The sequence below is a fragment of the Schistocerca gregaria genome, chromosome 5 (genome assembly GCF_023897955.1).
Source record: "Schistocerca gregaria isolate iqSchGreg1 chromosome 5, iqSchGreg1.2, whole genome shotgun sequence".
Taxonomy (NCBI): domain Eukaryota; kingdom Metazoa; phylum Arthropoda; class Insecta; order Orthoptera; family Acrididae; genus Schistocerca; species Schistocerca gregaria.
In genome coordinates, this window is record NC_064924.1 from 209,360,236 (window position 1) to 209,374,404 (window position 14,169).

General features: G+C 36.3%; 2 protein-coding genes across 9 annotated transcripts in view; one reads left to right on the plus strand and one right to left on the minus strand.

Annotated features, from left to right (window-relative positions):
* Nucleotides 1-7,686, minus strand: part of LOC126272348 (cytosolic carboxypeptidase 1-like) — a 499,992-nt gene extending 492,306 nt beyond the window's left edge. The window contains exons 1-2 of one of the 6 annotated variants that reach the window (XM_049975148.1): nucleotides 7,523-7,686; nucleotides 6,174-6,326 (exon numbers count right to left, since the gene is read on the minus strand). In XM_049975148.1, coding sequence (XP_049831105.1) covers nucleotides 6,174-6,300 — 127 coding nt within the window. In that variant the 5' untranslated portion in view covers nucleotides 6,301-6,326; nucleotides 7,523-7,686. Of the gene's footprint in view, nucleotides 1-6,173; nucleotides 6,327-6,634; nucleotides 6,748-7,522 lie in introns of those variants that run through there. The other 5 variants (XM_049975150.1, XM_049975152.1, XM_049975147.1 and 2 more) reach the window with 5 other exon arrangements.
* The window catches only part of LOC126272349 (uncharacterized), an 81,971-nt gene continuing 75,481 nt past the window's right edge, over nucleotides 7,680-14,169 (plus strand). The window contains exon 1 of one of the 3 annotated variants that reach the window (XM_049975155.1): nucleotides 7,680-9,364. In XM_049975155.1, coding sequence (XP_049831112.1) covers nucleotides 8,152-9,364 — 1,213 coding nt within the window. In that variant the 5' untranslated portion in view covers nucleotides 7,680-8,151. The remainder of the gene's footprint in view (nucleotides 9,365-14,169) is intronic. The other 2 variants (XM_049975154.1, XR_007549212.1) reach the window with 2 other exon arrangements.

Genomic DNA, 14,169 nt, shown 5'->3' on the forward strand with positions numbered 1-14,169 from the left:
AAAAGGGCTGTTTATGGATGACGTGACCCACCAACCACTCTCAGGGATCTACGCCAAATCACCATTGAGGAGTGGGACAATCTGGACCAACTGTGCCTTGATGAAGTTGTGGATAGTATCCCACGACGGATATAGGCATGCAAACAAGCAAGATGACGTGTTGCTGGGTATTAGCGGTACCGGTGTGTACAGCAATCTGGACTACCACCTCCGAAAGTCTCGCTGTATGGTGTTACAACATGGAATGTGTTGTTTTCATGAGCAATAAAAAGGGCTGAAATAATGTTTATATTGATCTCTATTGCAATTTTCTGTACAAGTTCCGGAACTCTCGGAACTGAGGTGATGCAAAACTTTTTTTTATGAGTGTATAACCTGCCTGAGGCCAACATCGTCATCAATGTTAAACAACAAAAATCTCATGTCCAACCTGTCTGTCAGCTGTTCGGAAAGATCCGTTCAGGCTCCTGAACGCCCACGTCACTTCGCCGAAATTCGATTATTTGCGCGAACCGTGCTCGTAGGTGTTATCATTTCATGTCTACCACCAAGTTCCGAAGTACAACGTCACCCGTTCCAATTGCAGGATGCCTATCTAACGGTTGCCAGGGCCAATAAAAATTTGATTTTCAATATTTCATGTAATCTTAAAAAACGTTTTCATGATGTACTCATTAAGAGGTATGATCTTTTACAAAAGATTCAGAAGACAAATATTACAGTTAGAAACTGGGTATATGTATAAATTGGTATTACTGCATCATTAAGTTGGTCGAAGCAAAAGGCCAAACATTCAGGACGTTAAACATCTTGGGGATAAGAATACCTACCACTCATCCGTCCTTTGCAACAGAATATGGCTTCTCTACCAAAATTGTTTCGCCTGGAGGCGTTAGGTAACTCAACAGACACACACACTTAAGTTAGTTGGGTACTGTGGTTTCTCTTTGATTTACGGAATCCCGTCTAATTTAAGGTCCAACACGAGAACTGCTTCTTCAAATATTCTGCATTATTGCTTGTACTGCAACAAACAATCCGCAAACCATTGTACAGTGTATGGCGAAGGGTATATTGTACTAATTAGTGTTTTCTATCCTATTTTATTTGTATACTGAGCGATGGATAAACGGTTATCTACATGCTTCTAAACCCGCCCTAATCTCTTCTCCCTAAGCGGGATACACTACGTGGCGGCAGAACGGTCGCGGTCTTTCTCGAATCCGTGTTATCTAAATTTCTAACACAGAACTTCACGATAACTAGTCACCTTTCTTTGAAAGAGTCCCATCAAATGGCTCTGAAGGTGTGTGTTACACTTTCATATGGGTTTTTCCGGCATGGCACGACTCTGAACTCGTCAGCTTATGTTGACAAGGACTACAGACGGTGGAACAATTAACAGAATTGGCGCACTGACATCTTATACCAAACTGCCTTTACAGACAGAATGCACTGTCTCAGAACCCCTGCAACAAATCTAAAGTCTCTCATTCGCTTTTCCTAATTGCGTGTTCGTCCCATTTCATATGGCCTCTCGGTACTATCTTAAATCGGTATGTACGCGGCAGCTTGCTTACCAACGTGTTACAAAGAGTCGGACATAAAAACGGGATTTTCCAGTGCTTATATTTCGGGTTTCGTTGGTGACAGAAACGCAGGTCAAGTGTTTTGGATAGCCCTTAGGCCAGGCTAGGTTAGGTTAGGCAGTATTCATATACCAAACAGAAGGATCGTCTTCTTGTCACTATCGTACAGTACACGGTCCGCTTGCTTAGGCAAATTGAACACACGCTTGGTTATTTTTGCGTCTGATGTGGTCTACGGTGAGCCTGATGGCACAGCAAATGGCTGTAATTTTTACGAAATAGTCCTACGAGTCCGATCTCGAAGAAAGTTTAAAATTTTCTAGATATATTAATCAATTTCCGAGATACAAAGTCATTCTATTTGTGCATGTAAAATGCGGTGAGGCGAAAACGTAACTTCTAAAGTGACGCAGAACGGAGAAATATGATGTAAAGCGTCTCTGTTATCATCATCAGAACAGTTCTGTGGAACCCACGTTGTAGTACCGAAACCTATGCGAAATTTTAGTGTACGTAAAATCCGGTCTGAGATGGACAATTAGTTTTGCATTATTTCAGTTTCACACAAGTAAACTACCAAAATTTTATTGACACAAAGTTCTCTTCATATGAGAGTCATGCCCTGCTGTGGCAACGGAAAGGAAGGGAACCAGCAGAAGAATGCTCCTATCGGTGCTCAGAAAGACGGATATGCTCCTCTTTATTAGTGTAAGAGAGAGAGGGACTCAGTGACAGTTTAACATAGCTGACAATGAGAGAATATTTATAGTAAAAAGAGAGATTTTTTCAATGGGAGAGGAATAAAGGGAAGGAGAGTGTGGAAGTGGGTGAGAACCTGTGATAATTAGACACAGTCTTTAAAAATGACAATGAGAAAGAGAAAGAGAAAGAGAAAGAGAGAGAGAGAGAGAGAGAGAGAGAGAGAGAGAGTGTGCCAGTGAGGAGACAGCAGCAGTGGCAAGGACTGAATTAGAAAGCAGCAGCTATAGAGAGAAGAGGGAGACAGCGACAGTACACAGTAGCAGTAGGACATAATGAAGTCAACTGTGGCTGTGAGACGGGGGACAGTGACAGCTGGAGAGCCACAACGAGAATGACTAAGAGTTGGACCAAATCAGTGAGGGAGAGGATGGGCAGTTGGGAGTGGATGGGTATGAGCCTCTTAACAGTGATGGACCAGTGGGTTAGGGGAGCTTGTGGGGAAGGTGAGTTGCATGTTAAAAGAGAGCGAATATGTTCACATGCCAATATTTTTGTGAACATTTTTGAAGGTGTTAAGGAAGTAGAATGATGTATTTGTTACCCCACATTTCAGATGGAGTCTTTTAATAAAGAGGAGCATATTCACCTTTTTTGTGCTCCAATTGGAGCATTTTTCCACTGGTACATATATGATGTTACCTGGTCAATATGTTCACCACTACACAACCTTGTAATCTGACACTATCAGGTCACTCCTCTTGTTATAGACATTATCTTCCATTTATTCTCATTTAATAAGAGCTGCTGTGCCTTTCATTACACAAAACAGGTAAGCTTACAAAGCTTTCTACACTTGTGGCCATTCAATCACCATTCTTTTCTGTAGAATCGTCTACGAACAGTCAGATGCAAATCACCAGAGGGGGGGGGGGGGGGGGGGGGGGGAGAAAAGTTATTTAGGGCTGCAATGTTGTCCATGTCACAGGTCTGCCAAAAATAGCATGCTCTGGGAAAGGTCTACTCAAAGTATATGCCCATCAATGCATGCATGTCTGAAGGAACATACACGTAAAAATGTATTACAAGCCTAGACGGGTAAAACAATGATGATGATGATTATGATGATGAACAGGTAGTCTCGTTCTCCCTATAGCCAGAATCCAAGTAATGTTATGAGCATTAAGGGATGTAGACAGCATGGCACATGGGGGTTTAGATCGGTCTGAGGAGCATGCATGTATAGCTGATGTGGTTACAGCAACTTCTCATGGTAAGTGGGAAAGCCAGGTTCGAGTTGAAGACCAGCATAAATTTTCCATGTGTTACTAATAATTATCATATCTATATCTAATACAGCTGATGTCATAGAATTTGCATTCAGCAAATACATTTTGTAATATTTAATACAGCAGCGAATCAACAATGTCTGTTCCTTCAGGCACAAGGCATCATAAAATATGAAAAGGCTTAGCACATTACATTGATCTACCATTGTATCATTTTTTTGTATTTATCAACTGAGTTTTCCTTCTCGTCCCACAGCTTCAATACACTGTTTCTCTCCAATTTTCCACTCTTGGCAGAAGTTCCCTTTTGTGACCTACCAGAGTAACTAATATGGACCAAGAGTTATGTCTGGATGCTCAGTCAGAAGAACATTCCCTGCAAGATGCTAGTGCCATTTGCAGTCTCTCATTACAATATACAATTTTTTATTCCTATGAACAGCAGTTCCAGTAATAGCCATGCAGTTAATATAATCAGCACATAATCAAGTTCGACAGTGATCTCCCTTGCATCTGATGGCAGTTAACTCCAAAACAGAATTAAAAGTCTCATAATACCATTGCAAACAGGTTTTTACAACATTAGTCAGCTCTAAATTTTCCAACATTTTGAATTCAATCAGTACGAGCACTGTAATATCCAAATCAGCTTTTGGTATTTCAACCATTTTATGTATTTCGTTCTGACATGAGAGTTACCTGCTGCTTCGACTACAGACTCAAATCAGGTATACAACAAATAATATGAGGATACAAGCTAAACTCCACTGAAAAGTCTTAAGGATTACAGTACAAACAACAACATATTTCAGTCTGAACCACACTTCCATTTATTCTGCTTCAGTAAAAATTGCAGCCTCTACTAGTGTTAAATTAGTATTGACTTGTGAGACACCAGTTATCACCTAATATTTGCATAATTCTTGTGCAACACCAGTGCATAGAGCATTCTGAAGTCCTCTAATTATGAAGATAAATTTTTGTAAGGATCAAAACAGCCATTTACTTGCCATAAGTAATGAAGGAATATACAGTAGAATATCAACAGCAGCTCGATTATTTATTGGAACAAAGAAACCTTTGCTCAAAACTAGTAGCTTTTGAATCAGCCTATAAGTGAATAGTTTGCAATTGTTCTTAGAGAAATGTAAGAAAACATATGCTCTTGGCTAATATCAGGAGCAACTTACTGAAATAATGTAAATAGTTGCTTATCTAACAGCTAACGTATTGTGTTAAATGTTCTGCATCCTTTGTGTGTGTGTGTGTGTGTGTGTGTGTGTGTGTGTGTGTGTGTGTGTGTGTGTGTGGGCGGGCGTGCCCACGAATTCTTAAGGGACCAAATTGCTGAAGTCATCTGTCCCCATCGTTATGTCATTTTGAAAAGTATGGAACACTGGACGTAAATCTGTTGCTGCCAAAACTTAACTGAGTAACCGTGACATCTACATACCAGTGCTTGCTCAATGCTCCTTTCCTCCCCCCCCCCCCCCCCCCCCCTCTTGGTGGCCAACAGAAGAGATATACAAAAATATAAAACTTGTTACGTTATCCAGCAAGATACAGATGGAGATGGAAAATGGATTTCTTAACTTTTAACAGTACTATGACGACTTTTAAAAAACTGGACATGTAGGATAAGAACTATCCTCACTCTTGACGTTCATTCAGATTAAAAGCAGAATTCTTGACAAACAGCAACTGAATAATATACAAGGAACAGTGACTTTTCCAAAAGTAAAAGCAGCGGCTTTTCTCCAAAACTACAGACCAGTACCTAAAATAACTAAGAAGTAACTCTCATAATTGTGAGTCTGACTAGATTGGTCCTAGTTACAACTAGTTGTTGTATACTCTACAGAAGTAGCTGGCAGTGGTTGCATCTGCCAATTAATGTACCATACAATTAGACTACTTCTACATTCCTGAAGGCTTTCCATCATGATGGGATTCATGAAATGCAGTTCACGAGAGAATGAATGAATATAGATCTACCTCAGAAATATAGGATGAAAAGTAGTACACCTATCCACTTGCAGACACAAATGGATGTAACTTTTAAATTGATTGAATGTAAGTCTTAGATACTTGTTTCGTGGGGAAAGTTATGACAGTAATATAGTGTACAACTAAAAAATTCTTGAAATATAAAAGGAGCATTTTTAGGGAACTTTTATGAGCTCTTTGTTTGTGTGTATCTAACATTTTCTTCATGCACAGAAGTTTGTTACTGTAAACCGTTACTATCTTTTGTGTGTTTCATTTCAGTACTTCTCCACCATAAAACAAATTAATCATTTATCACTTTACAAGAGCTATGGGCTCTAAACATTTTCTTGTCAACCATAACATCTTACATATAGTGAAGTGAGTGTTGTCAAAATGTCAGCCACAAAGCACACAACTATTATGAACTGAGGAAACAAGTGGCATTAAAAAATAACAACAGGTTATGAAGCACAAGACTAAAGCAAAACTAATTAGTTGCTGCAGAGAGCATCAGCCAAAAACTGTATTATTATTCCATTCTAAATTATTATCCTTCGTTAAAGAAAACTAGTAATAGCATGTTAAAAGCATTACTTTCTCATCTTACCCTGTGAAGCTGCTTGGCTATGAAGCCTTGCTGTCACTGACCGAATGATTTCAATATTGTCATATGGTCTTGCTGAGAACTGTTTGAGTCTCTCGATCAAACTTTCGTTCAGGCTATCTCCTGACATAGTAAATGGTAGCAGATGTTCAGGACCTACAAGAATAATATGAAAATTCACATCACGGCATGCTATTTCTTGTTTCTATTATACATTTCACTGTCATCTGCTGGATAATTAATTCTCAATGATGAATAATTTTTGGTTTTGTGAAATAAGTGACAATACAGTAATAATTATTTAATGTAATCTGCTGGCTTTAATTTATTTATCGCATCACTGCACTCAACAATTTAAGAATCTCTAAATTCTCACATGAAATTTTATTTTCAAAAGGAATGTTCATATATCTGTCTCTAATCGCCTTGTGGAAACTACTACTGCAGACAGAATAATATTTTACCTTCAAAAATTTAGTAAAGTGCACGCCCAATTAATGAATGTCAGTTATATCAGCTGCAGAGCAGTTGACATTGCGCACCATGCGCTGTTCAAACGTTCAACTGACACTCTAGTGTCACAGCAGCCTGCTTAAATAGCCCGTGTTTCAGCTTATCCCTCCCGAACGCCAGGTGGCAGAGTAAGCCAGCACACTTGTTACTGTGAATTGATTTCGTTCACAGCAAAACTAAAGTCAACAAAATGGATTTTGCACTATTGCTACTGAGACTTTTTGTGGTTCCAAACTGAAAATTAAACTTCGCGTCATTATGGATTTGTTAGGCGTTATTATGGAGCTGATAAATTACAATCTGGGTAAGAAGTTTTTCCAAACGCTACTAAAACAAAGCTAAAATGTACGTCAAATATAAATAAAAACACAATATTTTTACAGATATTGCGAAGGCTAAAATACTTTGTTGAGCAATGACATTTCTGTGGTGTCAAATAACAGATATGTTTGCGAAGACTATCTAGCTTTATCAAAATAGGCGTTCGACGGAAAATGCTGTATCTCTCTGTTACGACAAATCCAGAAAATAAAATAATTTATAAGATGAATTTAGAACAATTGATCCTTAAGTAATCAGATTAACTTCAGCAACTTAAACTTGAACCGAAGACTTTCTTCATAAGCGATAACAGCTGGGTTTCTTTCTACATACTGAATCAATAATTTACATTGAATGACGATACGACATTCTAACTAGAAATTTGGGACCTTGACATCCGTTGTCCGTCGTAAATGCAAAACCGGTACCTTTGAAAGGCGCAAAATAATGAAACTTTCTGCTACGGAAGTTATTGTGTTTCTTATTTGACAGCAGTATGCTTTAATTGACCAACATACCTTATATTTTACTGGAATGTATTTTCAGTCTCATATTTTATTCACTGTTTGTACTACATATATCGCCCTTTCAAAAATTTTTCGCCCCACATTGTGTCACATCTTTCTGCTGTTTTGTCAACACGCTGTGACTAATATCTTTGCCTTTGCCCGTTCGTCTGTTTACAGAGCTGCAAACATTAGATTGCAGTTAACAAAAATCCCCACTTTCAAGTATATGAAGTTGATTGCAGTAACTGTTTTCAGGTTTTTTTGTTTGGTACATTGTTGTAAACTTCTCATTTGCACTCGTCGTAATATCAGTGACTCAGCGCCGTAAGCCTTCCAAGTTGAATACGTTATTAGTGTAACAGAGTTATTTGAGAGTAGATGAAATACTCTGAGCTAAAGAAGCAGCAAATAAACATATTAATATGAATAACAGCAATTCTAATTGGCGTCACAACAAAAGAGTGTTATCACACCGGTAATTCATGGGCGACAGAGAAAGCTAGAGATATTGGAAACGAGGTGTACTGGAAGTGTAGCTACCGTATTTAAGTTGGTTGCAATGAACGAATGAAACTGTGTAGCTGTAGCAGAAACATTTGTGTTTGAATACTGAAATGAAGGAAGCGCTTTGAAGGAAGATGCGTGTGGTGTTGTGGCAATGTTTACGTGCGATACGACAGAAATGTAGTAGCACACACGTATACACAATGCAGGAAAAATTTCAAAAGCATTTTCGTGCCGACTGTAGGTACAAAAAAAATATTGTGGAATTAGAAACATCTGCCTTAACTCATGTGAAATGTACACTCGAACATAACTATGAGAATTGTGAAAAAGTGTTATCAGAATTGACAACCGAACAGTTTCCATTATTTTTATATTTGTTAAATAGTAGAGACGTGCTAGTCAGGATCGAAAATATTCGTTTCTGGGAACAAGTGGACATTGAATGTTGGAGGAGGTTTAAAAACATGAGTCCTGAAGAAATTCTTAAAGTATTGGATGGATGGATGTATTGCCTCCCTAACAGAATAACACAGCTATTATTTTATTCACACACACTTAATAGAATGAAGCTCTGGTTTATATTCAGAGTTTTGTCTGTTCAGCAGTGGGTTCTATGTGTCTTTTTCATTGGTCTTGGAAAGAGGAATAATACAAAGTTAATGAGGAAAGCAGTTATGGCTTGTGACTGGCAAGAAATAGTAAATTGCTTGACACTGTTGGATTTGTGCATTGTTCTAAATGCAATCTACAAAACTAGTACAAGGGTTCAAGATTTAAGCCTGCCCGTTGCAGTAACTCAAAAATTTAAGAATGATTTGGATAATATTATCTTGGAAACTGACGTGTTTACAACAATAATAAAATTTCTTAGGCAGGCAGGATATCATGATAATCATCTGATGAATAACATCATTGAACTGATAATGTCACACCAGTCAGTATTAAGTACTATGAACTTTACTGCAGAAGTTCATCTTCTTGCATTCTATGCCGAAGCTCGTTTTTATGAACGTGATTTTATTTCAACTTTGATTGGTGAGTGCCTCAGAAATCTGGTGTTGCATGGCACTAAGACTTCTTTCAGATCTTACTTAACTGAACATCCAAGACCCAAGGATATAACTAGATTTTTGTGGGCGGTGAGTTACCTTGGTTGTGATTTAGATAAGAGAGACCTTGATGAAATAATTATGCCTCAGATTAAACAAAGAATGCTTCACCATGAATACCGGAATCAACCTGAAGAAGTAATTAGTAGTTTACTGTATCTCTGGATGCTTGGAGCAAGACCAGTAACATTATTTGAAAAGATGGTGACAGTTGATTTAATGCGAAGACTAAAAGGTAATGCTTTTATTTTAAATTAACATATTAAAACATGAAATTTTGTGCTGTTAAGATATTTAAGTGCTGTGGAATGTAATAAAATGTGGGGCAGCAGTTACAAAAAAGGATCAGAATACCACATATATTGGTAAGTTATCGAGTTACAGAAAAACATTTTGCCATAATTTCTTTAGATGCCAGGAAATTTTCACAGAACGTACACTGAATAGTGAGATCCAGAAAACTTGGGTGCTAATCCATCTCATAAAAACATATTTTCTGAGAAGATAGCCTAATTGGCATTGAAATTTCCTTCTTCAAGGTCAGTATTTTTAAGTGCTGAATATAAAGGACTATACTTTTTCACTTCTGCAAGCACGAAGGGGCTAATTCCAGATGAATTGATCAATATTGTAATGATGTGGTATGTAACTAACACAAAGGAACCAGAGCACTAACATCATTTCTTTGGTGATGTCTATATTATGTTTTAGAATTGGGTTATGGAGACAGACTTACATGCAACATAGCATGAGGTCCCAGTTAGGTTAGAAAGTAACAGTTTGGTTGATAGTTGGTGAAGCGATATCCAATGCTTCAGTGAATTCCTAATCCTGGTTTATACTTAACATAAAAGTAAAAAAAAAAAAAAAAAAAAAAATTAACATTTGTGTGCTATGCCCTTAAAAGTGGGGGATTTCCTTTTTAGTTTGCTATGTTCCTGCAGATGCCTTGGATAAGTAGCAGATGGTCCTGTTAGATTACATTTTAAATTCAAAGTTTTATTATATTGTTAGAAAATGTTATAATAGCTGATATAGTGAAATGGCTTTCTATATTGAACAGTATGAGCCACTGATATTTTATTTAAAGTGTATCATCACACCATATCTTGTTAGATAGTATCTGCGATGGTTTTATTTGTATGTGTTTTGTTGACAATATGTTTTTCTGTCTGGAGGCTTAGATCATCCAATGCTTCAGTGAATTCCTAATCCTGGTTTATACTTAACATAAAAGTAAAAAAAAAAAAAAAAAAAAAAATTAACATTTGTGTGCTATGCCCTTAAAAGTGGGGGATTTCCTTTTTAGTTTGCTATGTTCCTGCAGATGCCTTGGATAAGTAGCAGATGGTCCTGTTAGATTACATTTTAAATTCAAAGTTTTATTATATTGTTAGAAAATGTTATAATAGCTGATATAGTGAAATGGCTTTCTATATTGAACAGTATGAGCCACTGATATTTTATTTAAAGTGTATCATCACACCATATCTTGTTAGATAGTATCTGCGATGGTTTTATTTGTATGTGTTTTGTTGACAATATGTTTTTCTGTCTGGAGGCTTAGATCAAGTTGTTTACTAGTATTATGTACTGTAAGTTTAGTGGAGCTGCTGAGTATATTGCAGCTTATAATACTCCCATTCTGCTTTTACTGCTGCTCCAATCATCAGCACAGTACAATTCGATGTAATACTGCACTCTCCTTTTTTAAAAAAAGGAGAATAATAGATCAAATTGTTTGCAGTAATAGATTGAATTGTACTGCAGCTGAAAGTATAGGTTAGTATGTAAGATGAATGTTTGTGAGTTGGAGAAACCAACTAATATGTTATGACAACATTTTTTATATATATAGGCTATATATTGAGCATTCCATAATCACATCTGTGCCTTCAATGGAAATCCCAATTTTCTCGTTCTGCTGTGTTATTTTCAAGTTTTTAATATATTCGCTGGCATCAATAACTAGAACATCCCTATATAATACTCTCTGTTCACATGGTGATTTTTAGTTTTCCGATGTTTTCGTGTTATTAGTGACATCTATTGTTCATTTTTTTGAGGCTTATATCTCTTTGTGTTTATGATATTGGTTTATAGGTGCGGTATTGTGTTGTTAACTAATCCCTAATGGTTCTCATAAAATTTAAATTGTGCTTGGCTGAGCTTAACATTATTGCATGCGTAGAAGCACTATTTGCAAGAGTTGGAAGCAATTGTTAGATATTCAACCACCAAGTAATAATTGATATCTATAATAACATTCTTATATTTAGAAAATTACTAAAAGTAATGAAGTACGAGCATACAAGATTGAATATCAACTATCACATGGACACATCATTTCAGTGATATTTCGAAATTTTAACGACATCATTCAAATATTAAAAAGATACTACAGAACAAGTGTGTCCTGACATATGTTATTATAGTTAATTTGTTTAAGTTATGAAATCTGACTGACTCTCCCTTCTGGGAGCCAGCGTGGTTTCTGCGAGCTGTGATTGAACAATACTTGGTTCACCCTGTCTATTCATGGGGTTTAAAAGATAGGAGATAGCTACAGTTGGACTTGCTTTCTCTTATTTTGCCCATTTCATTTACATCTGTACTCCACAATACAACATATTTTGTGCGGTAGAGTGTACCAGTATTCCTTTCATAGATGGTATGTGGGAAGAAAGATCATTGGTAGCTCTCTGTGTGGGTCTGAATTCTTTGAATTGCAATACAGAGGTTACTATGGAGTATGTCTTTTTGGATGAGGTATTATAATTCTTGACTTGTTGTTGAAGGAGGGATCTTGATATTTTGATAGTAAGGTCCCACTGCAGTTGAGTATTCTGTGACACTCCCATGGTGACCAAACAAATTGGTGATGAATCATTCTGCTATTTGACTCTTTTTCTATCTCTTCCATTTTTCGAAATTGGTAAGGGTCCTAGACTGACAAACACTACTCAGGTATTGGTTGAACAAGTGTTCTGTAAGACAAGTTTTTGTGCATGAATTACACTTTGGTGGGAAGCCTAAATCTTCCACATGATCCATTTAAAACTGATCTGAGCAAGTACTTGAATGGAATATTCCATGTCAAATTAACACAATTTTAATATGGATTCTAACTCACCATTTTAGATTTTGAAGAAACTTGCTACATGTAGGTTAAGAAAAATACCTGGTTCTATTTAAATATGTCAACCTATTTTGAAAGTGCAGCAATGTGAAGTTGTTAAAAATTGTCCTAATTAAGCTAAAATGATGTGTCATTTTGCAGCATTTTTCATGAGGTTTGTTATTATATGCAACACAACACACAATTGAGATGAAAATTGTTTTTCAAATTTAAATTTTTAATTTATGAAAGAGCACATCTTAAAAAAAAGTGTACAACATGTCACATTGTTGTTAACAAGTTCCCTGGTTATGAAAGTCATATCTTCACACTTTAATAAAATTTCAAAAAGACATGTTTCACTAAAAAATTAAATTGTTGACAATTTGTAGCTTTAAGCAGAAATATACATAACACACCGATAAATAAATGTTCACTTTCTCATTAATTTATCTGTAGTATGTTTAAATTTTAACTAGTGACTATGATGGCTGATTAGATTACTAGAATGACTAAAAATATAAGTTTTTTTTTTAACAAATGTTCTAGGAAAGATCTTGTAGATAGTAAATGCTTTAGGATTAAAGGAGACCACTCACTAAAGGCAGAAAGCATTGATTTAAACTTATTAGCTTTAAGAGTTATCTTTTGGAGAGTTAAGAGTACATGTGCACCCCCCCACACCTCCCCGCCCCCCTCCCCCTTCACACACACACACACACACACACACATACCTGATAAGTCATCATGCTGTTTTAGTGGCATGTGTTGACTATGAATGTTGTCAGTAATTAACAGTTTCATTAATTTTTTGTGAGGTATTGGAAAGTAAAAACTTATCATCAATGTCATTACTCATTGTTTCAGTATTTTTTTCAAAATGTTCTCTTCAGAAACATGTCTACATTTTAATTACTCGAGATCTGTTAGGTGATATACAATGGTGCATTAAAAAATATATTAGACATTACTGTGTTGCTTCCTTTAAAAAAAATGCATTCATTCTGTGAAAAATATAAAGCAACTAAGAAATGTGGCTAATTGGATGTGTGTAATGTTTCCTAATATCCCAAAGATATCAGAAATTTGTGGTAACTGTAGGAAGCAGATTAATTGGGTTATCACTTGAAAAAAATAACTATTTGCTAATGCAGAGGATTCATCAGAAAATGAATGTGGGTCACTGGAATAATCTGTCACAGGCAATCTGAAAAGGGATTTTTCTTCAAGTATTAGAAAAAAATTAATGCTACTCATATTTTTGCTTGAATCTTGTAGTATAGTAAAGATAATATGTGAGCTCGTTGCTCCTAACTACATAGTACACATGGCAAAATGACTTTTGAAGGAAAGAGGTACATTAGAAAGTCCTGACCGAAAACAGTAAAGAATTTGTTACAAGATGTTGTGCAAATAATATATAACTCTTTTTATGGAATAACTGAAATAAGTAGAGAATGATGGGTAAGAGAGTCTGTATAACTGTGAAGAGGGAGAATGGAGACATAACAGTGATATCTAAAAGACATATTTTGTACACTTTAAAAGGATCATATAAAAATTTCAAAGATAAATTTCAAGATATGAAGATTGGGTTTTCTAAATTTGCAGAGCTGTGGCCAGCCATTTTGCAAGACAAAGCGGAACACTCAGTATGACATGTTTGCACAATACATCAAACTGTCAAACTCATGATAGAAAATACTAAGACCTATACGTTAACCTCAGGAGAATTGGCTGCTTATCAACACTGTTCGGCAAAACTGTTGCGCATTCCAGCGTCAGTTTATTATGGCAAACTGTAGTTCTTGCCCAGGAAACGATCCAATAAAAAGTACACCAGAGAATGCATTTGATAATAACATGGTTGAAAATATCACTTTTCGACAGTGGATTTCAGTAAACAGATGTAACTTAGGAAC